The sequence below is a fragment of the Empidonax traillii genome, unplaced genomic scaffold (assembly GCF_003031625.1).
Source record: "Empidonax traillii isolate 1590-97213 ecotype Southwest subspecies unplaced genomic scaffold, ASM303162v1 scaffold305:size1471525, whole genome shotgun sequence".
In the NCBI taxonomy this organism is placed as follows: Eukaryota; Metazoa; Chordata; class Aves; order Passeriformes; family Tyrannidae; genus Empidonax; species Empidonax traillii.
In genome coordinates, this window is record NW_020955498.1 from 480877 (window position 1) to 507783 (window position 26907).

The following is a 26907-nucleotide window of genomic DNA, read 5'->3' on the forward strand; positions in this document are numbered from 1 at the left end:
GTTTTTTAATCCCAAAGTGGATTATACAAACAACATTTTCATCAAAGACTTCTTACAACAAGCCTAGCATTACTGGTTTTATCTTATTATTAAGGTAAGCATTCTTCAAAGAACTGTATGATTGGAATCTCTTCCTGATACACAGTGACACGCTATTTGCTGGATGCAGTGAGAAGAGTCAAAATGAAAACGAAAATACAAACAGCCTTTTTTTAAACCTTGTCTTTATTGATTTAGACTTCAGAGCTACAGCCAAAAATAGTGCATCTGTAGAAAATTATCACACATTCTATCAATACAGCATCATCACATGTTTAGAATTGTAAGCACTTGACAAATTGCAAAGGGAACATCCAATCTAGCATTCGGCAATGCAAGGCATGAACAGGGAATACAGGGAGAAATATTCTTTTTCCTCCAAAAAGGAACATTTCTGAACAGGAATGAAAAGGCTCTTTTATAGAAAAGAATTCCAGTCACCACAGAAGACTCATATTGGCTCACTCACTGCTGGCACCATACACTGCTGGGAACTTTGTGTGGAATGTCGAATCATACACAGAAGCCAAGGCTCTGCTACAGGAGCCACACTGTCTTCAGCACTTTGTATGCCATCGAGAAGGTCACTGCATAGCCAACTGCCCAAGACAAACCTCTGCCAGGCTGGGGAAGAGGGATCAAGTATGCAAAAGTGTGAAGGATCCTCGCCCCAGTGAAGATCCTGAAGTGCAGCAAGGCTGTGGACAGCTCAGGGCCACTAAGGGCATACAGCAGTCCAATGCCAACAAACGGGACAATATTTTCAAGGTCGTTCAAGTGGCCTCTGGAGAAAGAAGAGAAGTTTTTTACAGTGTTACATTTTGTTGAATAAACCACTTCAAGCCTAGTCATTTTTCAGCATCTTCAGAGCAAGCTACTGTTCAGGCCCTAACACAATTATGCTGCTTCTGCTGCGGGGACTTGATCCAGCTACTGAAAGTATTTTGGCTTGTTCACCTGAGTTCCCTCTGGTCCCTCTTGCTTCTGATCTTCTGTATGAAAGGTGTTAGGTTTTCCCTCTGGATCTTGAGGATATTAGAGACTTACACGGGGTATATGAGTGCACCTGAGTGTGCAGGAATGCAAAGTCAAGGAAGAAAAGAGACAGCTGTTATTTTCTTGTAGCCTCTCTCAATAGAACATCAACTGATGGATGGATGACTGTGACTAAAACTACTAGACGTCATGGCCTGACAGTCTATTCCAATCCCATAAACTCAGTTTGTGGTCTTCATAAAGAAAATATGAAACATCCCACATATGAACCATTCTATCAAATCTCCATGAAGTTCAATCATCTTTAAGGTTATTTTTGAATATCTAACAGGTGTGACAGTTACGCTTTTCATTCATTTTCTTCACTCTAAGCACTAAAATAGCTGAAAAAATGTTTGAAATTTTGAAACCATAACATAATTTACTAAAAATGTGTTGAGACTGAACTCCATATCTTGAAGTATTCTTTCACACTCCATCCTAAACCTTCCCATCTTCCTTCACTTCTTCAGATAAATTGTACTTCCAGCCAAATTTACTGATTGTTTCAATCTCTAAGCCTTACTAATTATGTCATATTTCGGAGCCAACTGGAAGCAGAACGTGGCTCTGTCTTACAGCTGCTTTTTAAATCAATTTATCATTACAAGGAAACATAGCCCTCCAGCTTTTTAATTCTTGTTCTCCCAAAAAAGTACTCTGAAGAAAGTAATCTTTTTTCTATACTCATAAACAGAACACATTCCAGTCACTTATACAGAAGAGAAGCCATTCTAAATCTATGCAGCATTATCTGTTGCCAAGAAGCTTGCAAAATACAGTACACTTCCATTAAGAACCGCTGCTGAGAGGAAAATATGGATGCTTCAACACCAACGGAGTAACTAGAACCAAGCTGACTTACTAGCTCTGGGGATGTATGAAAAACTCTGCAAAACAGCAACAGAGGATTTGATAACACAGAGTTTTAAAAAATCTAATCTATGTAAATGACTGAGGCAGTTGTCATTTCTCTAATATAACAATCTGACTTAAATAGGCATCTGGTCATAAAATTAGTCTCAACTTAGTTGGCCTTCTGGAATTTACAAATAGGAAGAGATTGCTCCTAACCAAAAAGTTTCCATTTCTGTGTAACATCCAGCAAATTAAGGACAACTCCCTGAACTATTCAGGAGCAGAAAAGGAAAGAGCAGTGCATCTTTACAGTCCACTGTGATTAGACTCTTCTTTTAGAGATTTTAATCCATAAGAGACATACAGAAATATATTTCATGAAACCACAGTTATCATTTGCAAGAATGCAGTTCTTAAATCAGAGCTGGTATATACTTTCAAGATCTTCCCTACTGGTCGTTTAAATGAAAAGAGTTCATTCACATTCAAGTTTTTACTATAAAAATAAACTTAGCTTCATTAAGGAATTATCATATGGAAAGCACTCCATTTCCTTGTTAGCACAGGTGTATCAAACATCTCAAAAGCTGAGATTTTGGCAGTAGAAAATTTTGCCATCAGCTGAACAAAATTAAATAAGCTGCAATATTTAACACACTGAAATAAAGTTTACTTTCTGCCACAGATCTTACAAAAGAAAATACATACAATGCAGGTTGCACATTGCCATCCTACTGAGAGCAGAAGGCTGGTCAACTCTCCTGTACACCTGAGTGAGTGACCTTGATTTAATCTGGTAGAAAGAGCACAGGTTCTGACTCCCACCCTGTACAATCTGCCAGATTAAAGCTCTCATTACAACTCTGGAGTTCCAGGGCTTGAACATGGACTCTGTTTACTCCTCCTTCTCCTGTTATTTCCTTTACACTTTAGGAAAAAATTTAACTATTCTAACCGGTGTTCAAATTAAGGTAGAAAGCTGATTTACCCTGATTGGACACTGCTTCATATTAAATCAACTTATGGTCGTATTTTATAATCTTCTCACCCCTTCCCCCATGCATACAGGACACTATCCAAGAGTTAGTTATTAAAACCAGACAATGGCTTATCATTTTTAGTATACCTGTTGGCAATTTGAATGTGGAATGGCTTGTTCATTTAAACTAATTAATGTATTAGATTGCTACATAAAGCAACATAAAACACCCACAGGCTTGCCAGAGAGAACAGGGTGAAACTAATTCCTTGGTTTAGTATTATTCTGCTACTTAGAACAACTTTTAAAGATTCCTCTGCAATACCTGCGTACACGTTCGACATCTGGATCAGTCCTCAGATATTTCTTGGCACTGTCACCTTTTCCAAACGATGCTGTATCTTCTGGGTTCACAAATGCCTGTTCCAAACAGAAGCACACAAGAGACATTAAAAGCCAAAATGTTTTATCCAGTCAAGGCAGCTTGCTATAAAGGCCACTCTTTTAACCAGTGCCTCTATAACCTCACATAACTTACCTCAGGTTAAATGCACAGGCAATAACATAACATTCACTGCATTACTGCTTTCTTAAGCACAGCCTGTACATACCTTGCATGCTGACAAGTTAATATAATGTAATTTATGGATATAGATAAAGCCTTTTTGTAAGATGGGACAAGCCTAAAGTAAGGCCAGTGGGCTGAAGGAACATAGGCACCTGGAAGGTAGATGGTCTGTACCACCCAAGTCTGTTTTTCACCATTTTTCACAAACTATCTGAAAGCCCTTTTGGATGCCTTCCTTCTTCAGAAGTTTATACAGCAATAGCATCCAAGAATCTTACTCTCAATCTCATTTATGAGCAAGTAAGTTTATCCCTTTCCTCTTAGGTACAAATTCTTCCACTTATATGACCCATTATTATCCCCAAATACTGCAAAACACTACTTGAAAACAACATTTAATCCAGGTAGTGCAGACTACAGTAGATCTTTCCTTGCTGATACATGTAGTAACACAGGTTCTGCAGACGTAAGTCAAGAAAATATTTTAATTTTAGGAGAGTTACATGACTGCTTTCTAGGGCAGCCATGTAACTCTATTTGTGAACTATCCTCAGCCTCAAAATTCTAGAGACATATTAACAGTATCAACATTTGACCCTCTCTTGCTCCACTAACTGCTTTCTTCCATTTTTTCTAAGCATTTTAAAGACTTTTTTTATATTAAATAGAAAATTATTAGTACTAATTTTTCTGCTTGTAATATTACTGCCCTAAGAAAACAAACATTCCAAATTAATAAAGGTCCTGTTGAAACCTGCACACACATGGGTCATAACACGGTATGAGCATTCATACAGGACTCCACTGGATCCTCACATAGGTCCACTACAGCTGATGTGCTCCCAGAAGAGCAGAAGGAAGCAAGGTTATGACACAAACATATGGCTTCTATTTTGAACATACAGGACGGGCTGTGTGCTCTACAAAATCTTCACCTGCACCAAAGACCTTTGGAGCCATTAAAAACCAGCAGCAGCTCAAATGCTGCGCTTTTAGGAACTCGTGAACAACAGAGCAGTTCAAGCTGGGTTTTCTTGCAACCAGGAAGAAAAAAAAGCAGGCATTTCAGTAAAAGGACTGCAACGAAATCCTTGAACCACACACCATATTGCAGAAGCAGATCTCACAAGAACAGGCATATGAGGCAAACTCGGGGCTCTTTCAGCCCCAGACCAAGTGTTTCCAACAGTGACCATGAGCATGGTCTAGGCATGAGATGCCTAGAGAAGATCAGGAACAGGGCAAACACAACACTATGCTTCCCATAAGCACTCTAGTCTAAGATAGATTATCTTCCGCAATGTTTAGTAAAGCTCACTGGATGTTTTATATTCTTATCTAACCTACACATCAATCTATGTAAATTTTCAGCCTGCCTCTCATGCTAGAAACAATTTCAGGTTTTTTAGATAATGACCTACCTGCAATGGGAAGGCTAAAACAATTAGGGAGCATAGAAAGCTTTAGAATTACTGGATTAAAGGGTTATAGTTACATAAAAATCTACCCCCTCTTCTGACATCAGTAGTTGGTTATTCATGTCATATGGCTCCAGATCACACTTTATTTGCTTTATAAATTGGGTACCCTGGACAAGAGCTTTCTGCAGAACACAGTGGAAATTATAGATATGAAAAGCTTTTATTTAAAAATAACAAATATTTTACAAGAGTAGGGTTAGTCAAATGCAATTATAAGATACAGTCTCATAATTATCTCATAATTAGGTTAAAGATATTATCCATTTGAGACCAACAGGACACCAGCGTGCTAAACTCAGAATATCTTTAGAAGAAGGAAGACAATGAATAGCAGCAGTTCTGAAAGCTAAAAAAAAAACATGTGATTTTTCTGTATTTCAATACAAATTTAAATTTATTCTACCAGACAATATTCCCAAATTCCTTACCTTTCTTGTGATCCTGTAGTATGCTGTTACAAGACTCATCAGCATCATTTTCAGAAGAACAATAGCTGTGTAAGTGGCATAAGCCTTGAAGACTTCATTGTCAATTAACTGGGTCGATTTAGCCATTTTTCCACTTCTCACAGACGACCTTTAAAAAACATTAAAGTTAGGCTAACATCATTGCAATCCAAAATTCTGACAACAACATTGTCAGAATGGCCTTGTTTTTTAGTATCACAGCAATGGCAGCACAATTTTGGCACTGTGGAAAGTTTCTTTTCAAACAATTTTCCTCTGTTTATTTTCACAATGGCATAATATAAAACTTTAAGATTATTTAATATTTTGCTCCCATTATAACTGCTTAGTAAACTGTCAAAGTACAAACCACCAGACTATTTATTGCAATTGCAGAAACAACATTTAAGGCAGAAATCAGTATAATTTTGAAATAACACACGCAGTTAGAACAATTTTACACCAATTCATTTGAACTAGTTAATTTCCTTAAGCAGTTACCAGGATAGAGTGTGTGACAATACTATGAATGCTACGGTATGTGAAGAGGAAAATTAGTATTGCCTAACCTTTTTTTAAAAAAAAAAATCCCAATTATAATTGCACTTCAGTCTTCAAGCTAACTGATATCGTCCTACCCAACAATAACTTGTAATCAAACTGAGTTAAAAATGCATTTTTCTCCTTTGAGACCTTGTTCTTAAAAATTGCTTTTAGCATGATTCACGGACAAAGATTAAGTTGTAATGACAAAAAGGAGAGAACTATTTCTGCTTTTATCATGGGAGGTTTAAGCTAATGAAGTGTCTTTCCAATGAGGCCATACCAAACTCACATTCTTACGGAAGCAGTACCTTTTATCAACACCATAAAGTTAAGAAGTGATGAGGAGCACATAAAAAGAAAAGCATGTCCCCTTGCATATTAAATTTTTTCTCTGCATGGAGCAAGGCTTTTGCCTCACCAAATGGTTTAACCATGCATTTAGTGACTAGGACTCCATAAAACTAGTATGTCTTAGCTTCACTAGAGAAGAAAATAAATGAACTTTTTGTTATAGTTAACTTCTTCCCTGGGACATAATTTTAACAACAGGAAAAAAAGGCTAATATTAACTTGATTACAGTTCTAACAATCCCTCATATTGCTTTTAGCACAGTCACTGACAGCTATTGCCAAGCAAGGGAAACTAGATGAGCAGAGAGTACTAGACGACTTGCTCTAAAGGCACATCCTGGGTGAGAAAGTGGGCAGGATGGAGGTGAGCAGCAGTTTGCTCAGAGAAAACAAATCTAGCCTTGCCAGGACCTGTCTGCTGCGCTAATGGGATTTTGTTCCCTCTTTCATCCTTTCTAAAACAACGCTTGAGTCACCGGGCCTTTCACAGGGCCTAGGGACGATGGGAAATACAGTGTAACTCTCTCTTCTCACATTACAGCACAGTTCACAAGATAAACCCCAACAGAAACTGTAACTTTTAACTTATCACAGCAGAAAGCGCACACAGTTTCACCCAACAAGAAGGTAAGTAAATCCATGGCGTCAGAGCATTTTTCCTTAGCTGATGTCAAAGCCATGCTGAAAAGACATTCCAAAACAATGCAAGGCCACGAGAAACTGTTCCCCAGCATCTCTGAACTACACCACATTTACCCACATTCCCTGGCTGCAGGGCTGGCCTCTCCAAGCGCCCACAATGCCTCCGATACAAAACGAAAGCGGAGCGGAGAACCCGGGATTTCAACGCGAGCAAGAAATGCAAAAACAAACCCCACATTCTAAAACAGCGCAGGGCTTTACGAGACACGCTCAGCAAGATTACAAACAGCCTGATCTACCCGGGGGGTAATAATAATAATAATAATAATAATAATAATAATACGCTCTGCTAAACACGTGTCTGGCACAATCGACCGCGTGTGCGGGGTGGGAAGGGCGGGGGCCGCAGACCCCTCAGCCGCTCCCGCCACGCGTGTCCCGCGGGCAGCGACAGCAGCGCATTGTTTGTCTGCATTTAAAACGTGGCCTCTCCCAGCGCTCCCACTCCAGGCTCCGCTTCCGAAGGAGCTCCGGCCCCGCGGGGAGATGCCCCCGCCGCGGGCAGCGGGTCCTCCCCACGCCCCCTCCCCGCACCCCCAGAGGGTCCGCTCCCGCATGGCGCCGATGGGAAGCGGCCCCGGGAGCCGCCCCCGAGCAGCTCCCACACACCTCGCCCGTCCCGCGGCGATGCGATGCGATCCGACCCCGCTGCTCCCGCGGCTCCCGCCCGGCCTCTGCCTCCCACCGGCCCGGCCCGGCCCCGCCTCGCCCCGCAGGCCGCGGGGGCGGGTCCCGCCCGGTCCCGGCCGACTTGGCCGCTGCTCCCCACGCAGCAGCCGGGCGCTGAGCGGTCGGGGTGGTCAAAGGGCAAGATGAGGCCGAGACCCCTGCGAACAGTACCCGGGAGGAAAAGAAGAAAAACCAGGAGAAGGAAGCAAGGAAAAGCCCTCCTGTCCGAACGCCCCTGGGCTTAGAGACGGGGGGGGAAGCCAAACAGTGTGGCCCAGGCGGGCGTGGGTGGTGACACGCCACGTGCAGCTGTTGTGCAAACTCCCGAGCTTACCTAAAGACTGTGTGAAGCACCTAAAACATCATCGCTTCGGCCCCTGCATTGCGCTGGGGTGTGTGACCTTTTACCAAAAGAAAAACATGTAGAAATGCTTGCACTGCCGAGCCGTCAGTGCTGTTCCCCCAGCACCATGTTGCTGTGCAAAGTGTAACAGAAAATAAAGGAAACTCACAGCTGGCCACAGGCTTTGCCTACCGGTTTGCTAGAATGTGATGACAGGAGGAATCCTGATGTCTGAACTTCCCTCTGCTTCTTCAGAATGCTATTATGTTTCTCATGCTACTCCCACACCACTCCTCCTCATAACTGGAGCAATGATTTTGACTAAGCAGCTCATGATAAACTGGATTGAAGAAGATAGAGATACATGTACTCAGGTGTCCAGTAAAGGTTTCAGAAGTAATCCTAAAGATGTGTACAGAGGCAGAAAGGGAGACAATTTTTAAAGCTGCATCATTACAAAGAAACCTAGGTTTAGGTTTAGCATGTGTTCAGCATTCATTGGTGTTACTTCTGTGCTTCATGTTATGTTAAATACCTGCGTGACTCTCCTTATGAAACACAAAACACAACAAATCTTGTTTTAGCAGAAACTGTAGTATCAGATCTGGTTTTAAATGTTGGTAGAAGTCAGGTTCAACAGCCTTTGTTCTCACTAAGGACACAGCAAATAGTATTTCTGCTGAAGTCAACAAAAAATTCACATGAGCACGGGTCCATCCCAGGGAGTGGATTTCCATTTCAAACACCATGGAAGCATTTCTGCAGCTCATAACTTACTTCAAGGAAGGAATTGTATCTTCGTAAATTTTTTACAACGCCTAACACATATAACAATCACATGGTATGATTAATGCTACTGAAAGAAAACTATAATTATCTTCTATTACCACCTTTTTGTTTGTTTGACATTCTAATCCATATCTGAAGTCAGATGAAAAAGCAGGTAAACCTATTAAGTTAACAGTTAAACTAAATACACATTATTATACTTGAGAAGAAATGCTGGTAATTGATTTATACACAGTTCTCAGAACTACACCTGGAAACAATGGAAAACCAGGAGAAAGGTTATTTTCATTTGTTGTAGGTAGGATATAAAAAGAAGCAGAAATATAGCTAGAAATTCTATGAATTTCATGCTCTTCTTTGGATTTCACATTCCAGTTTTACAGATTATGGAAATTCAGATAGATTTATGTGAAACTGAGAAAGCTGCTATACTCTCAGTCTTTGAATTTTGAGGCCAACATCTTGTTAATTTTTTCCTACCCTCTTTGAATTCACCTAATTCTGAGGAAGGTACAGGTAAGAAGATATGAGGAAGAGAAGAAGTCAGAAAGCGGGGGGAAAGAGGAAAAAAGGAAAAAAGAAAGAAAATTAAAAAAAAAAAAAAATGAAAAATAGGGGAAAAAGAAAAATAGAAAAGATAGACAAATATAAAAAGAAATATAAGAAGATTGCAAAGTGAGCCCATAGTCAGTAAAGCAGAAATTAACTTGTGCTCAAGGTCTATTTGCTTCTCAAAGTTCACTAGCAGCATAAAGTGCCTGTAGAACATTTGAAAACTGCTGTGATCTAAGTGAGGTTGGAAACATAACTGTGGTGATAGTTGCTCCTGAGGGGCCCATTCTTACAGTCCTTACTCATGTGAATTGTCCCTTGGATATTAATAGGATTACTCTTGTATATCAGGGATGCCATATCAGCCCAATGCCCAGGGTTATACTGATCATGAAGGGTTTGATCTTGCAAACCTCATTCATGTGAGCAACCTTTTTTCATGACAATTTTCCCATCGACTTGAAGAAGTATCCATATAGCCAGAGACAGTAGAATCAGGACATGAGTTTAGGGTCAGCATAAAAGTAGGAATAAAAAGAGTTTTTCATTTAACCTCCAGCAAGGAATAGATACTCCCCAAGAAGGCCACATAAGTGCAGTCATTCTATTTTAACTGCAGGGAGAGCGAGGGAGAGGTATATATTGATCAGCCTTGTTCCATCCTGTCTCCTTCCCTGGCTCCATTTATTCACCATAATTAGAGTGGTAAAGAAGGTACCGATAGTACTTTTTCACCATACCTCAAGGTCTTGCTCATCATCCCCTTGATAATATAAATTAGTACTTTCTTCAAGTAAAATTTACAAATTGTGCCTTCTGCGTGAAATAAACCAGTGCTTTGCAGAGAAAAACAAATCATGAACACTAATATTCAGTCCATATTTTAGCTCAAAATCTGAAGTACTGTTTAAATGCCAAATGGACTGTTTAGTATAATGGATCAGAGTCAGTTTTTGTGCTACTCCATTAAAAACATGTTCTGGTTTGGGAGAACTTTCACTATATCAAGTGTTGACACCTGTGTAATTTCGCTGTGATCCACACACTTCTGCTTCAGAAGATCTCAAGCTGCTGCCTGGTTTCTCTGAGGAACTGCTTCAAAAACAGCAAGAAAGGATCTTTCTTCAGTTGGGAACGCTCTCAGCTGGGTATAACTCAGTGACAGCTTCTCTAGTATAAGCTGCCTTTTGGCTGAGTTTCTAACTCCAAAAGAGCAGTGTTCATCTATCCACTGCTTTTATTCGTGCCACTGTGAAGAGGACAACAGTTCTCAGTATCACAATTTAGCTTTTTTTTTTTTTTCAGAGTTCCAGATGCTCATTTGTGAGACAGAAACAATAGCTTATGATTTAAGTGAGCAGTCACAGGGCATGGTGACCAACAAGTAGTGAGAGAAAAAGATACAATCTCCACAAAACACAGGAGTGGTCGTATCTGATGATTATATGCCCAGTTATACATAATTTATACATTATGCAGAAATCCCACAAAGCTCATTTACTGGTCATTTAAAGAGACAACTAGTAAGGTTATCTTTAGTCTTTCAGATCAAAAGTCAAATACATACATATCCAGTAACCAGTACTCCAACACAGGAAAATTATCTGTTGCCCTACCAGCCTGATGTCCCAGTTGAGGAACAACTCAGAAAGGGATTTTTAAGATGTTAAGGTCTTGATCATTAATATCATAAGATAATACAACAATATAAGAGTCCAACAGGTTTTGCTTGTACTACTGCTCTGCTCTAGAAACACAAGGAAATTATATAGCATGAGACCAAACTGGAAGATTTCTTGCCACAGTGCCTCTCCAAATGCACACAGAAGACTTAAACTCACTTGGAGGGAAGCTACTGAGAAGACAGAGATAATAAAAGGTATCCAGCAAGAGGTTGCTGAGTTATCTCGACAGACAAGAGATAACAGACAGACCTGATATGTCTATAGACAAATACACAAAGTTGTTTTCTGAAGCTCTCCCAAATCATGCAGTGAGCTTTTATACTCATGTAGATGTAGGTATTATTTAAGGCAGGGAAAGAGCCAGGCCCTGTGGACTGAAGCAAGCTTTTTTTTCTGTGAGAGTACTAAACCGCTCTATGACCTTTGGTCGCTGTTAATCTTAACTGGATGCATATCACAGTTGAATGTCCATAGGCTAAATGGTCCTGGCACACATTATTAGTCATTCAAATTAGAGTTTCTTAACATATATATGTCACTGATGGGATGTGAACCATGTTAACTAAGAGAGCAACTTCTGCCTGGCAGTTTAGTGATGATTAGAAGAACTGAAGGCAGGGAAGGAAAAGGGTACTCCCGCCTAGGTGGTTATTTTTAAGGAGTAACCATCTGAAAGAATTAAGTGTTCATTGTAAGCAAGATATTGATCAGTAGTAATCACCTGTCCTGCAGGCAGGCAAGTATAACCAATCTGATGGTAGGACTGCGCTTGGGATTCAGTAGAAGGATTGCATCAGAGGATGTGGAGAGAGGAAACAAGCCCCCCAGCTTCTGGAAGCCTGTTTTCACCCTGCAGGAAATGCAGGCAGGAGATTTCTGCCTTCAGCTGTCTCCAACTCACAGAGTGAGAGAAGTTGTATAATGAATGCAGAGTATATTCTGCTAAGTGAGGAAAGGGTGCCCAAAGTGTGCCTCTCCGGGAGTTACATTTGTGTGTTATGTAAGGGTTAGGAGGCAGACTGTATATTCAGTGTGAGGCAAGCATAATTATTTTTAAAAAATCAATTATCTGCAATTATAGGGCCTACTCAAACAGTACCTTTGTAGTATGCACAGCTTCCTCAGGTAGCACAGCTATTTTTATTGGTAATCTCCCCTCCTCCAGCTCTCTATACAGAGCCGAGTTTAGAGTCAGCAAAATTACTTGGAACCAACACATTTTATCCCCAACAGGCCAACCAACCACAATTAAGCTACATTAACACACTTTAGGCTTTAAAGGGGTTCCTTTACTGCGGTATATAAAAGGTCATAAGGAGTGACAGAGTGGGAAAGGAGAAGACAAACATTTCACGTGTAGCGGGTTAAAGTTTTCCTCAGTGTATGTCCATTGACTTCAGCTGGCCAGGGCTGAATACAGACAGTTCAATATTTAACAATCAGCAGCTTTTGCTTAGTCAGCAAGGAAAGAAACAATATAAGGTCCAGAGCCTTCCCTGTGCTCTTTCTGTCTTCCTGAATCTTCACTTAGTTGCAGTAGCTCTCTCCTAACAGGAACGACACTCTGCAGGGTTGGCTGTCGGATATTTTCTGCTGCGGTGCAAGATTATTCCTAGTGGTTTTTATGGTGCAGTAGTAGACTTTAATAGTCACCCGAGACAATTATTCAGATACTGTATTGTACAATAAGATTGCTCTTGAACAGCTGCAGAAATACTTAGCAGAGACTCGCTCCCTAAAGCCCTGGAATGTGAAATATAAACAAACAAACCACAGCAGCAAGACAAGAGTACAAAAAACAGCACAAAATCATACATTCCTCTAGTAAATATGGGCAATTTTCCTTCTCATAGCTTCAGTTTTGCCATTCTGATAAATGCTATGCCTTAACAAAAATACCATTTATTTTTATTTCACATCCAAGCCATGATAACCAGTGTTTCTGTAACACTCTGTTGCAACTAATTAATTTGCTTACCATTGCCATTCTAACTTGTCCTGGTGAAAATCTTTTGGCTGATATAACACTCTGTGGCTTAGCTTGATGCTCTCTGTTGGTTTAAGTCTCACAATGAAAAGGGATATTCAGCTGCACTGTCTATTTAGCTTGAATAAAGAGTGCTCATAAACACATAAAATTTTATGGAATCTGGTCATAAAATCTTGCCTCCAGGTCAGGACTCAGGAGGATCTGACAGGACAGCAGGGAGAGAGAAGTACGCTTGCTTAGTTCAGACTCTGAGAAGGCTCCCTGTTTTTTTCCTTTATCTGGGCAGTTGGTGGGGGCTCAGTAGGCTCTACTAACCCACTCCTCTGCTGTATCATAACCACTTTTCTCTTAAGGCAGACTTTGAACATTTCCTCACCAGAATGAACATTCTCTCCCAGAATGACTATGGAGGCAAAGTCAAGCTGGGACAATGTTTGGTACTAAATACAGTGCATGATATGTTGGGAATTTAGTGGCTGAAAGACTGCTTTTTCACTTTTTACTGATGTTGCTTCAGTGAAGTTGCTCTTGATTTATAGCTGGATCAGCAAAATCAGAATCAGACCCTTGCTGCTCATTTCCTTTGGAACAGGACTGGACCTAACGTGCTCTTGTGCTCATTATATATCTCAGTACCAAGTCTCTCAGCTTTGATTCATAGAGTTCTCTTTAATTTGGTACATGCAGGCTTCCAGACTAGATCACATAGCAGCAGGATAACAATCCTCAGGAGAGCATTTCAGTTTGAGAAATTCATGAAGAGGGTGACTTTGCTGCTTACCTTCAATGACACTTGTGGAATAGGAAAGAGAAGAGTGAATGAAATGGAATTGCCAGCCTGTTTCAAAATGTATGCTCTATTATAGAAAGGATGACAAATAGCACCCTCAATAACATAATTCTGGTAGCTGTGCAAGTTTTTGTTGTGTTGTTGTTTTTTCTTCACTGCAATCTGTCTTTTCATATTTAGGCCAGGTTTTTCTTACCTGTGCACTCTGCACATGGGAGCTCTGAAATACTCCACTGTGCCCTCCTGCAGAGCAGAGATCCATGGGCCTTGTCTGGGGTGAAGGCAAGCAGGAGGAACAGAGCCTTTTTCTGCCATGCAGCAGGGAAAGACCTTGAATTTACCTCTTTTCTCCTCCCATCTCCAGCACTCAGACCAGGAGTGTTGAATTCAGAGTACGAGAGAAGTCATCATAGTGTGAGATGGTACAGATCTGGGGTGGGTCAATTCCTTATGGAGCAAAACCTGCTGCTCTTCCAAGCCATGAAAAACTATGTATGTGGCTCCTTACATGGGAGGGATGGAAAGCAATAACCTTGCCTTCTTTCAGCAGGAATGAGCCCCTCTCATATTGCTGAAGGCATTTTACTATGTATTTGGGTGTATTGAAGTGGAGGGAAAAATGTGTCCTTGATGGTAGCTATAGTGAATCATCACTATATATATACATGTATAGAATGAGTGTAGGAGCTGCACAGCAAGAGAGAATGAGAAAGTGTTCCTAAAAAAAAGAAAAAAAATCATCTTCTCTCTTTGAGGACTTCAGGATTTTACCCCTTTCCATGGAAGACTGACTTCCTACCCTGGTGGCTACACCAAGACTATTGGGAATTGAGCCCTTGCTGCTTTTCACCCCATTCTAATTTCCACAGAGGTGCCTATTTGTGAAAGGCAGTATTGGCCTCTAATGATAGCACTGTCTTTGTAAAAGAAAAATTACTTTCTTTTGAAGCTGAGGAAGGGATTTTCATGGGCTTGCATGTTGAAGAGAGTTGGAGAAATGTGGTTGACTGTATTTGAAGAAGAGAAGGAAAACAAAGGTACCTGACAAATGTCCTTCCTCCTGGTCCATGTCCTATTGCCCTGGAAAACATGCTCATTGGCTTCATAAATGTCTCTGTTTGTGGTAGCTTTAGATCTTTCAGACTGTGATATGAAGTCTGCCAAAACCAGAATCACAGAATAGTCTGAGTTGGAAAGGGCCCACAAGGATCACCAAGTCCAGGTCCTCAGTGAATGGCCCCTATGGGGATCAAACCCACAACCTTGGCTTTCTTAGCACCATGCTCTAACCAACTGAGCTGATCTCAGGGTCAAGCCATGTCCTTCCTTGTGCTGGAACTGACTGTTCCTCCTAGGCCAGACTATGGGATTTCCCCTTAACTTCTTAGCATGTGTTTAATTAAATTTTAACAGTTATGTGACTATCCCTGGCTTGGGGGTGTAGTTTTTTACCATCCCTTTATTGTTTTATCAGCTGTTAGCACTCCACTGAGGGATGCACTCAGACACTTCATCGTCTTCCCCATCTACAGCAGTGCAAGCAAACTGGTGTTCAGCAGCATAAATGAACCCCCTTATCTACCCTGCATAACCTTCTAAGACAAGGGCAGATTCTAGTCCCATATTCTTAGATTATGTATATGTTCACCATTACTCTTAGTTCACATTTTCTTTAAATTTTTAATGATGTTACTTCATTACATCATTTAATTCTGAATTTTCAGGTGCACCATAGGATTTTCAGCCTCTGAGAAACCTCTCTGAAACTGTGCCCACTCTACTTTTGGAACCACTTCAGGGACTCCTTCTTACCACTCAATATTCCCTCTACTCTTCCTGTGACAGGGCAGATAAATTGATCTTAATGCTACATAAGGGAGGTTGAGGGCACATTACAGTGGCCTGATTTTCCTGAATGCAGTTTTTCTGCTACTGGCCTTCCACAGTAGGTCCTGTTAAACTCCGTGAACATTCCATTAATTCCATGAACATCAGAACAAGCTCCCTTCCTTTTCTAAATTGTATTGAATAAACAAGCCACCTAGAAAGTTTCATGACCTTTTATGAAACGTTCAGAAAGGCTGATACTAACTCACTTGAATTCAAGTCCTTTGACTATCATTCTTGCAGAAATAAGAGTAGTTGATTTGCTTCTTCCACTGCAATAGACTAGATCCAAATCCTATTGAAGCCAACAGATTGGGGTTTTTTCTGCCTTGTGGGATATGGCTCACACTCAGCTTGAGTGGCTCACGAGGATTTCAATTATTTTTTATACTTTCGAAAAAAAGCCCAGTCACAAGTAGTGGCACCTCCTTTAAACCTGGCTCTTCTGAATAAGAAGATTCATGGAGTGGATGTTGAACGAGTAGGGCCTATCTGCAGCTTACCTCTCACAAGTGCAGAGGGTGATGACAATGGCACATATATTATCCAAGAACTTTACCCTACAACAACTGACCATAACTTACCAGAATAAACACTGATGGGACAAAGTTTCCACCTAGTAAGTCCGTGCCAGCCTGTATTTGCACTCTGACAAAGCAGCAAACTTAATTTTACACTTCTGCACTGTTGTGCAATAGTTTTAACAAAAAATACTGGGTGGCTCCCTGTGTAAAGTCCCTACAGAATCAAAGTTCATTGTGTAACACTGGAGGGAAGGAAAATAGTATAGTATTGTAATGTCTTTCTGCAGAGTGAGTGGTGGATAAAATGTACTAGCCAGGGGTTTTCTTAGAGTCTTTTGTCAGTTTGATTTGCATATTGGGGATGTTAGAGGATTAGGACAGATTGTAAAAATGTGGTTTAATTTCTCCACTTTTTCGGTGATACCAATGCTATAAATGTATCAATGCTGTATTAAAAATAACGTAAGTAGTGCTATTTGATGTTTTAACTGAAACAGTAACTACATGTTCCAGTTTAGCTATATGCTTCAAAAGCATAAAATAAAAGTCAAACCTGTCACAACACCTAAAAGTGGATATATATTTTTAACTGTGCAATTGCATTTATGTCAACAATGTGTATATTGTGAAAAATTTAGACATGACCATTACTCATTGCAACATTCAGGCTTATTGGAGCAGTATTTTTTTTTCTTTATTTTTTATACCGGTTTAACAAGCAATAACAAGAAATGCTGATGGGAAGATTCAAATGTTATGCATGCTGAGGCCTGATTATGTACTGCACAACCTAGTGAAGATTCCTGTTCCATTTGTAGAAATACATGAAAGAAACTGCAGAGGGATTTGTGCAGAAGAAGTTCAGGTATTTATGGAAGCTCCTTGTGTTGGCCTTATGGGCGCTGGGTGAGCTGAACTTTTCCCACAGTGCTTATCCACTTCCTTGCAACACTCAGGTGTTGTCTTACGCAACTCAGTGTGGCTTAAGTTCTTGTGATCATGTTGCAAGTTCTTTGGTACTTACGGTTTTTTTGAAATCCAAGTCCTTCAGGCAGGTGAATCTGAGAATTTCTCTCGGTAATCCTTTGTGCTGCTAGGGGAGGAGGGAGTTAAAAAATGCGGCCGACTACAGCCCTAAAGGTCAAGCCAACAACACACATAACACTGAGAAACATAACTCTCATTCAAAAAGGGAAAATCCATTAGAAATATTTTCACTCACAGCCTTTGCTTTTTCTAGACCTGATTTTTTTTTTTTTCTTTTAAACACTGGTTTACTTCCTGAATCAGTTCCTTTAATTTTAGTGTGGGTAAAGGGTTGGCAACTGATTCCCCTTGTTTTTTATTTTAATTAGACTATCCTTGATTTTTATATTCTCTATTAAAACAGTCTTTAAAACCTGCAAAGTCTGCAAGGCCTACTTTTCTGGTCAGTGTCGAGTGCCCTTACATAACATTGCTGTTAATGGAAATTAATTGTATCATGCCTATAGACCTTGGAGCAGTTTTACAGATATTAGATTCTTAGACCTCTGTGGTGTTTTATTATTGATTAAAGAATGAGAGGAAATCTCATGGCTTAAGACCTTGTACTGGGATTTATGAATTACTCTTTTTCCTATGTGACCCTTGGCAGGTCATTGAATCTGTCTTTCAGTTTGCCATCCGTGAAGCAGGGAATAATGATGATTTTCTGCTGCTGCTCTTTGTCCATCATGCCTACTTAAATAGTTCACTCTTTGGAACAGGACTTTGCTAGTGCAAAGTAATTTCATTCTGAGTTAGGATCTAAAGCTGTAATACAAATAATTAATATTAGCATTAAACAGTCAAAGGCATTACATCCAAGATGCATTTGGCCTGAGGCCCACATAGTTCTTAAAATGATGGATTTTTAATTGATTATTTGGAATGAGACCTTTTGTCAGACTAGCTAAATTGCTTAAGACCCACGCACACCAGCTATATTTAGAGGTGAGGAGGTGGCAGAGTAATTCTTAAAGTGCTCTGTTTCTAATAACCCAGGTGAGTGACAGTCTGTGAGTGCTGCCTCTTTTAAAGCAAACATGACTCACAGCCCCCAGGCAGCAAACATGTGCAGGTTAGAAATTGTATTGAACTGTCCACATTCAAGAAGCAATGAAATACAGCCAAATTCATAATCATTTAATTTAATAATTCCAGGTTAGTACAACAGGGTAGGCATACAAATGGCTTAGCATCTATAACAGCAAAATGCAAAAAGACTGTAAAATCGGGGGGTTAAGGTGAGTCTGGAGTAAACAAGGCAATATCTTCATCCCACAGCACATGTTGATGCTTTCAGAAAGCATTCTGGAGAAACTACATCTTTATAAGAGTAAGATTATCTCCAGTGTCCAAATCAAAGCCAAAATGGAAATGGGCTTCTAGATGCATTGATATTTAATTCTTGTTGAAACAGACATCACCTGCCCCCCAAAAGGCTGTCCCAGGCATTTCTCCTCCCAAACTATTACTAGTACCCATGAATGGTCTTTCTGTCTCTCAGACTGTACCAGCTGAAATGAAGCTATGCTCTTAGAAACTGCCAGGGAGGTGCATGGGAAGAGTGAATACCACACCAGCCTTTTCACATATCTGACCAGCAAAACAGGGAGAAGCTGGTTTCCCAGTGGGAGAAGAATACTGCTGGATGCTTGAAAGACGCTTTATGTCGCTTGTGCTCCTGGAGACAATGGAGCCTATTGATTCTTATTTTGTGTCCTAAGCTTCTCACTGGCCTAGGCACTCAGCCACATTGCACTGTTTCTTTTTCTGTGAGATTACCAAAGGCAAGCTCATCTCTGGAAATCCAAGTATTGCCAGGAACTCCCACTGATGCAACAACTTCCTTTCATCATAAGCTGCAAAGTTAAAAGCACATTTTAGTTGTAACTGCAATAACAGTGCTCGGCCAGGCTCTGGAATAGCTGCCTCTTTGTTCCATCAGATTCTCATTAAAGAAGTTAATGGCTATATGGAAAAAGAAGCCAATTCCAACTACTCTTCTTCATAAGGTAGTTTCACTAGAAGTCAAATATGGTCCTTCTTCCCTCAAATAATTGCCTCTTTTTTAATGGTTCCCATGTTTCATTTCCAAGAATTTGCATTCAGGAAGCACGTAGGCAGGTGGAAGACACAACACAGAGGCTTTGGTTCAGAATTTCCTTGCCTTTTTGCTTCCTTTAGAGAAAACACAATATTGATTTTTTTAGTTGCCTCCCAGTTCTGTTTCTTGGCATTGAAGCAGTGACAGGTGAGAACTAGGCACAGTATCTGCTCAACAGCAAGTGCACACCCAGCTCTGCTGCTGTAAATTCCTCATGTCAAAAGATCAGGTAAACATTACTCAGTGGTTTTGCGCCACACTAGGAATCTGTGCATTTCACAACATCTCCTTTATGTGGACTTGAAGGAACCTGACAGATTTGGAAAATAAAGACCCAGAACCACTTAGCAAGGATCTGGTAATGGGAGATGCTCAGTGTCCTCCCACCTACCTGCAAACACGCCTTCAACTCTGATCCACTTTACTGGGTGGTGTCTCATGTAGTCCTTTGTCTTTTTATGTGTGTAAATAACTGTGTAATACTTAAATATTATATCTTCCATCAATGTAAAAAGACTGCCAAGTTCTGGAACTACCAGAGTATACCAGATACAAGGTTCATCTGGTTCCTGGGGGTGTTGTACAAGCTAAGGTCAGCTGAATAGGAAGACTGAGAATTAGTAACAACTTCAGTGTGTGCAGTGCCTTGTGTAATATCTCTTTAACTGGAAGTATTTTGTGCAAGTTATTGCCTCATTATTATTATTCAGGTCTTGTTCTCCTTCCAGAAGTTCCTTTATTTCCACACCACTACAGTTAGCTATTTAGTTGTGGACAACCAAATTGAACTACTCATTGTCTTCATCAGTTTAGACTGCTCAGTTTATATCTGAAGTATAAAATTAAGAATATTTTCCTAACATTTGTTCCTCAAAATTAATAATTATATAGACAATTTTCATTGTCTGCATGACTATCCAGTCCCTTTTCATCTGTCAAGTTCTTGGCTTCCAAGTGAAATTAATATCAAAGTCCAATTATAAGCTGAGTAAAAAAGTATTGTTTTTTCAGAGTTGGATTTTATTCTGCCTAATGGCATTGAGCTGAATTTGTCTTCTGATTCTGTGTTATGAGACAGTGAGAAAATAAGCTCCCTATATCTTCGTTACTGATACACACTTTCAGGATTATCCGTTTTATAAAGGACAGTCTTATTATAACTAAGAGACAGCAGTTTCAGGGATAGATGCAGTGATTAGGAGATGAATCATACTCATGTTTCAAGTTAATATTCTCAGTTTTTTCCCCTCCATAATATTTGCTACTATCAGAACCAGCTTGCAAAAAAGGCTTTCCATCTGCTGCCTGTGACCCGTCACATTACCTGCTGTAGGGAACCCTTATCTTTCAACCATGCTGGCTCCAAAGTCCGGTAGAAACAGTGAAAGATTCCTATTGATTGACAAAAGTCTGCAATCAGGTCACGGGCAAGTGCCCTGTTAAAGGGATGGCTTGCTTCCTTTCCCCACCCCCACCCCCTTCTAACTTGGCCTGGGAAGATTTGGCACCATTACCAGACTGCTTCAGTTTCTCTGCCCAGGATTTAGTTTTATTTTTGTATGTAGAAAAAGTATAATGCGCAAGGTGACCTTTTCTCCTAAACCCAGGATTCTTTTGGTGCCTGTTTATTCCCTTTAAGTTTCCAGTTAATAGGCTGTTGCCCTGAGTTGTAGGTTCTGTTTACTACAAGATCTAACTTGCTTCATTTTTCTGCCTCCACAATACAGGACTTTAATGTTGAAATCATATCCCCTATAAGCCATTAGTCTAATCAATCCAACACTTGAGGAAGCTGATAAATGAACAGTAATCTGAACCCCAGCCTCCCTTCAAGGACCCCATGTCAAAGGGCTTTGGAGTTCATATCATTCTGTGTAATGAGCTCTGCCCTGGAAGGACAGAGAAAATATGGCTTGATAGCTGATGAATGTTTGAGATTCGTTCTCCTTCTGAGCAGGATTGTGATTTTCCTGCATTTCAGTAAAATACTTAAAAGCTAATTTAGTCAGTGTGTTGGTGGTGGGTAGATGTGGATGCTTGACCACTAAAAACTGAACTGGCAAGCTACATGCTCCTTTCTCCTTAAAGTCACTTAAGAGAAGGGGAAGTGATTATCTAGAGTGAGCTGTCAACCTTTATGCCAGCTTTCCTCCTGATATGATTTATAAAACAGCTAAGATAACCTCTGGGGGGGAGCTTTGCAATGGAAATAGCAAGTGATTTTTATTCTAATGAACATAACACTGTCACAAGTTTAAAGTTCAAATCTGAGGTACGAAGGTTTGGGGGAAAAAAAGAGCCCGTAAAATATGAATGTGACAGCATATGTGTTCCTTTCCTGCACAGTGTATGAAACAGGAGAAATAGGCAAACTTTATTTTTCTAATGAGGTTTAAAATATTTTTCAGTCTTCGTCAGGCAGAAGGTCCCCAGTACTGCTTGTTTTTTTTTTGTTTCCAGGTTGTTGGGTTTTTTTGCTTCATGAGGTCCTTGGTTAAGATGAGGCATTTTTTTCAGAGCGAGTTGTGCTGTGCCCTTTGGTCCTTCAGCATTGCAAAATGTCCTGCCACAACTGGCACTCAGTAAATAACCCTTTGTTGGCAGCTGCGGCCAAGAGACAGAAGACTGAATGGACTACAGGAATTTAAGCTACTGCAGGAATCTTGTCCTGACCAACATTTAAAAACACCAAATAAGGATTTATTGGAGATCTTATTTCTTTCCTATTAGAAAGAAAAAAAAAAGAAAAAAAAGAAAGAAAGAAAAAAGGAAATAAAAAAAAATAAAAAATAAAAAAAATCCCATTAGTGGGTATCTGACAGCTTTCACTGATAACTACCTTGATTCAGAACTGCTTTAAAAATAAAATCAGACCCTTTTTAAGAAACTATTACGTGCAAAACAACAACATATTAGAAAGTTTATAAATCCATTGATGTTAACCTGCCGCTGAACTTGTCCAGCATACTTTTTATGGTGAGAGCTGCATGAATGCAACTTAGGCAGTGAGCCATAGTATCTGCAGGCTTGATGAAAGTGATAGCTTTTCACTTTCTACCTGGTACCTTTCTGTCTCAAGGCTAGAGTTGCACTAGATCTTTGCTATCAGCTGAAGCAGAAAGAATCAGTTCAGTAGAAAAGGAAAGTGAACTAAAAACTTTTAAGAAGCTCTAAAAACCACCTAAAGTAATTGTGTTTATTAGCCTCACTTCCTGAAGGTGTATCTCACCTTGAAGCCTCCCATGTTGTACCAGCTTCTGGGCACTCTGCCCAGTTGGAAAGGGCGTGGTGGTGTCTTGTGGGATTCAAGAATTCCATGTTGGTCTGCTCCTCAGCGGCCCAGCCATCCCCAGCTGGGCACAGAAGAGGACATGCATGTGCCAAACTCCAGCTTAGTAGAAACATGGAATTTTTCAGAGGGGAATCAGTGGAATGTTTATGACCTGGAAGCAATATCAGAAATTCTTTTTAAAAACCCTTCTGCTGGTTTGGTAACTTTTGTGTGAGTTGTACAGAAGGTGTTCACAGCCAGTAGGAATTCGTGCCACTGCCCTGCACTTCCCTGCTGTGGAGTCCTACCATGTTGAAATTCCATAATATTAATTTGATCCCCTAATTTCTCCTTCTCACATAAAAGCTGTGTACTTACAAAAATGTACTGAATAGCCTGAAGATAAGGAGTTAAAAAAAGAAGAAGTATACTTATGTTTTCCAACGTGTCACATGATTGCAGCTCACTTCTCTGTTGTGAAAAACATAATGTTGTCTAAACTGCTTCCAAAAAAACTCCCATGCTTGGGTAGTATGTTCTTAAGCTTTGTCTGCTTAAGTAACTATGTGGTGGTACAGAGGGTATATAGAAGAAAACTAAATATCTGGGAAACCCCAAAATCCCCTTTTAATTTTTGGGGAAAAAAAAAAAAAAAAAAAAGGAAAATAAACAAATCCTTTCATACTCCAGCTGTTCCCAAATGATAGACACTACCACAGCATTAGGAGATTTCTATTTATTTTGGGAACCTGACTGCATACGGGACATCCCTGACATTCAGGCAGCAATAGGCAGGTAACAAGTACCCTGTCTCTCTGTGGCAAAAAAATGCACACTGAATGGGGATAATGTAGCTCAATTCTTTTTTCCCACATTAATTTCTCCTGAGATATAGTCAGCACAGATTTGGGTTAGGGAACACAAAAGCTGAGTATCACAGCTTATTTAAAATAATCAGGAAAACACTGGAAAATTCTTTGTTTTTCAGCAAAGTTTGAGTTTCCACAGGGGAAACAAAATAAGTAATTTCTGATACATGCAAAGCTTAGTATCACAAAAACTTTGAAGGCAATAAGCAGCCTCTCTATTTTCCATTAGCAGGTGTCTGAAGCTTTGTTGAGACTCTTCCTGGCACGGAAGAGTTGCTAAATGCAGTATTTTGCCACCATCATGGGATGATTTATCCATGGAGTATATTTTTTTATGCAGCTGTTATACCTCAAGTAGTAAATAAGGCTTTGTCTGTGCTCCAAAATTGTGCCACTTTAAATATACCGCTGTAGTTAAAGTAATACAACCCGTTGCTTGTTGTTACAGCCCTGTAAAACATCATTCAGTCATGTAGCTGTCCCTGTATAGCAAAGGGAGCATATCTGTGGTGATTTTGTTTTGCATTGCACACTGAAGTTTTTATTGGTGTTATAGTAACAGCTAAAAGGAAAAAGGCAACCAAAATATTATGCTGGGAAAGCTCTCGAGTGCAGATAAGGTCTAAATCAGAAAGATTGTGACCAGCTCAGGTACAAACCACATTTTCCTATGTTCAGGGGTAATGCTAGCACATTGCAGGCTGCATTAAATATCATTAACAATAACAAAAGCATAGCAAAAACATTTCACCAAGACAGGAAAATACACGGTTTCTGGCAATAGCATCGGCAGCCTTACCACTGAGCACAGAATAATTTCTTAGCATCCGACTCTAGAGAAGAATAAGACCATTTTATGTTTTCTGTCAGAAGTCACATTGTCACCATGTTATGAAGTCACTCCTGAGAACTGAATAGAAGTCTGTGCCATTGTGAAAAATTGCTAAATATCTGGCAATACTTGGAACGTAATATTTGTTTTCTGATTTCAAATAAGCATTGAAAAACAATTCTTGCCAAAAGTTTCCGAAAAGGATTGCAGCTGGGTAAGGTTTGTTTTAATGTCTGATTTCAAAAAATCAGATTTACTTAAATTAGTTGCCTCTGAAAGAGAGAGCAATGTAGAGAATGTCTTGCTGGAAAACTTCTGTGGGTTCAGGGTAAAAGTTGTTCTCCTAACAAGACAAATAATATATAATATTCAGTATCAGTGACAGAAAGGCTTTAAATGGTGTGCCCCACACATCAAGCCCATGATCTGATTGTCACACTGTTGAATATTTTGAAAATACTTCTTTTTTATCCCCTCACATATAAAATTTGTAATGGCTTTGATTCATCCTTGTGTAAGTTGAGTCATTATTTAGGATCTTAGTTTTTCCTCTGATCTTATTTAGGATTCTTCATTTCTATATTTGGCCCTGCTGTTAATTTGCAAGGGAGCCACAATTTTTCTGTACCATAGCTGACCCATCTCTAGCGTGGAAAATAACATTCCCTGCCTATCTGACAGAAACGTGCCAGACTTAATTAGCAACAGACAATGTTTTCAGAAGTGACTAGTTAGAGACATCCTGTGAAAACTGACGCTCTTGAAGACTATCAGGTTGAGCCTCTGGATACACATTCACACTGGAAATTCACAAATAAGTTGTTGAGAAACAGTTGGTGAGCTGATGAGATGCATTTTAAACACAGTGCAGTATATCATAGCAAATATGTTAATAGCTACTTTCATACACATAATTTGAAATCTAACTCTTTCCCTTAATCAGTGCCAAAGACCAGAAATCCTACCTACTCTTGGTTGATGTATTCACTTTGTCTCACAGAGAAGGGCAAATTCTGCCCATCCCACTGAGAGTTACGTGCAAAATCCAGAGGTGAAACACGCTATGGACTCTGAGAAGGAAGAATTTTAGAACTTCAGATTCAAGCTTAGGTCTGCTCAGGATTTTACAGCTCCATCAGGATTTTACAACTCCGGGAAGGCATGCTTGTGTGACTGCCAAAGTCCTTTATTGTGAAAAATATGTACCGGGATTTCATCACCAGACTGGAAGCAGCAGCCACTCACACGGCACGCACAAGTGCTGTACAGCTGTTTCATGATGGATCTCTTGCTTGCTGACCTGATTTCAACTGGTGTTAACTCAACACAACACTGTAAACTTCTTCGGCTGATTAGAAAACATTCCTCTGAACTATGCGAACAAACACGAGCTGCAAGCACTGTGCTGGAGATTATCTTATAAATTTAACACCTCTGCAGTGGGACAATATAACTATGCTATTTTTTTTCTTCTGTCAGCTGCCTGGATTTTAACAGTTAGTTGCAATCATATTAAACATCTCCCTGCCATTTTATTGAGCAAGAAGCATGATTCTTTTCTCTTGGAAGGAGCCAGACCAATTTATGTGCTCTATCATCCATAAGTAAATGTAAGAACTGATCTGAATTCACTGTTTATTTTCATGTAGTGCTGTGTGGTAATCTGAGAGACATAAACTCATTGCAAGTCTTCCATGGGATGTGAACTTGAATTTATGAAAAGGCACTGGAACCCAAGTTGCCTTCCTCATCCCTTGAAAGGCTTGCCAAACATGTTAAGCAAGTAACTGTTTTTAGCAACTATATATTCCTCTGAAATCTTGTTTTGTATGCCCTGGAAGAATTGTTGGGTTTGTAGCACCTGCAACTTCAAAAGATTCCCTTTGCACGGAGCATCCTCTATCTTTCATTGCTCCCAAGCGTGTGCCAAACTGTGGACAGCAGGTACATATATTTTTGCTGCTTTTAGTGCTTCTGGCCATCAGAAGCTGCTGAGGCTTTGGGAACTGGAACATAAAGAAGGAAAACTCCATTTACCACTCTCCTGGCTAGTCTGCAATGTAAATAAGGGTTAAAAAATAATAATACAGCTTCATAAACTTACTCAGGATTTTAAAATTGCATTTATAAGAAGACCTCTTATAAATAAACTTAACATTTTTTAAGTTCTCATGTATGGAAACACCCATGCTTGCGTGTTCCATCTGTTCCTCATTCCAGCTGTTGGCATGAAGATGGCAGATGAATAAGGAGATGTAGGCTGTGGAGCATCTATCACTCCTGACTGGGAGGTGGTTCGGTCAGCAGGCAGCCATGGCAGTGGTACACACCATGGCAGGAAAATCTTGCCTGAATCTGACCTGAGAAGCATGAATCAGCTGGATTTTTGTTTATTTGGACCCATAAGTGTAATGGTTCAATTTTTAAAGAAGTGCCACATTCTAAGAAAAGTAAATTCTCATGAACTTCTGTGGTTTTTTTACATTTTTCTTTACCTCTTCATCCTCCTCAAAGAAAAGGCAGCAAAATTGTAGAAAGGGAGAGTGAAGAAAAAGGAAGCGATAGCAAAAA

The 26907-nt window shown here is 39.9% G+C and overlaps 1 protein-coding gene across 2 annotated transcripts; it reads right to left on the minus strand.

The window, feature by feature from the left end:
• Positions 1 to 207: 207 nt before the first annotated feature.
• MGST1 (microsomal glutathione S-transferase 1) lies at positions 208 to 7700 on the minus strand. 2 transcript variants are annotated; one of them, XM_027890999.1, is made up of 4 exons: positions 7615 to 7700; positions 5389 to 5536; positions 3237 to 3331; positions 208 to 823 (listed from the first exon to the last, which is right to left on the minus strand). In XM_027890999.1, exons 2-4 carry the CDS (start codon positions 5512 to 5514, stop codon positions 577 to 579), a joined length of 468 nt encoding a protein of 155 aa, XP_027746800.1. In that variant the 5' UTR covers positions 5515 to 5536; positions 7615 to 7700; the 3' UTR covers positions 208 to 576. The 2 variants fall into 2 exon arrangements, with proteins under 2 accessions (XP_027746800.1, XP_027746801.1); XM_027891000.1 differs by having other exon boundaries at positions 5389 to 5548; positions 7615 to 7678.
• Between the last annotated feature and the right edge of the window lie 19207 nt (positions 7701 to 26907).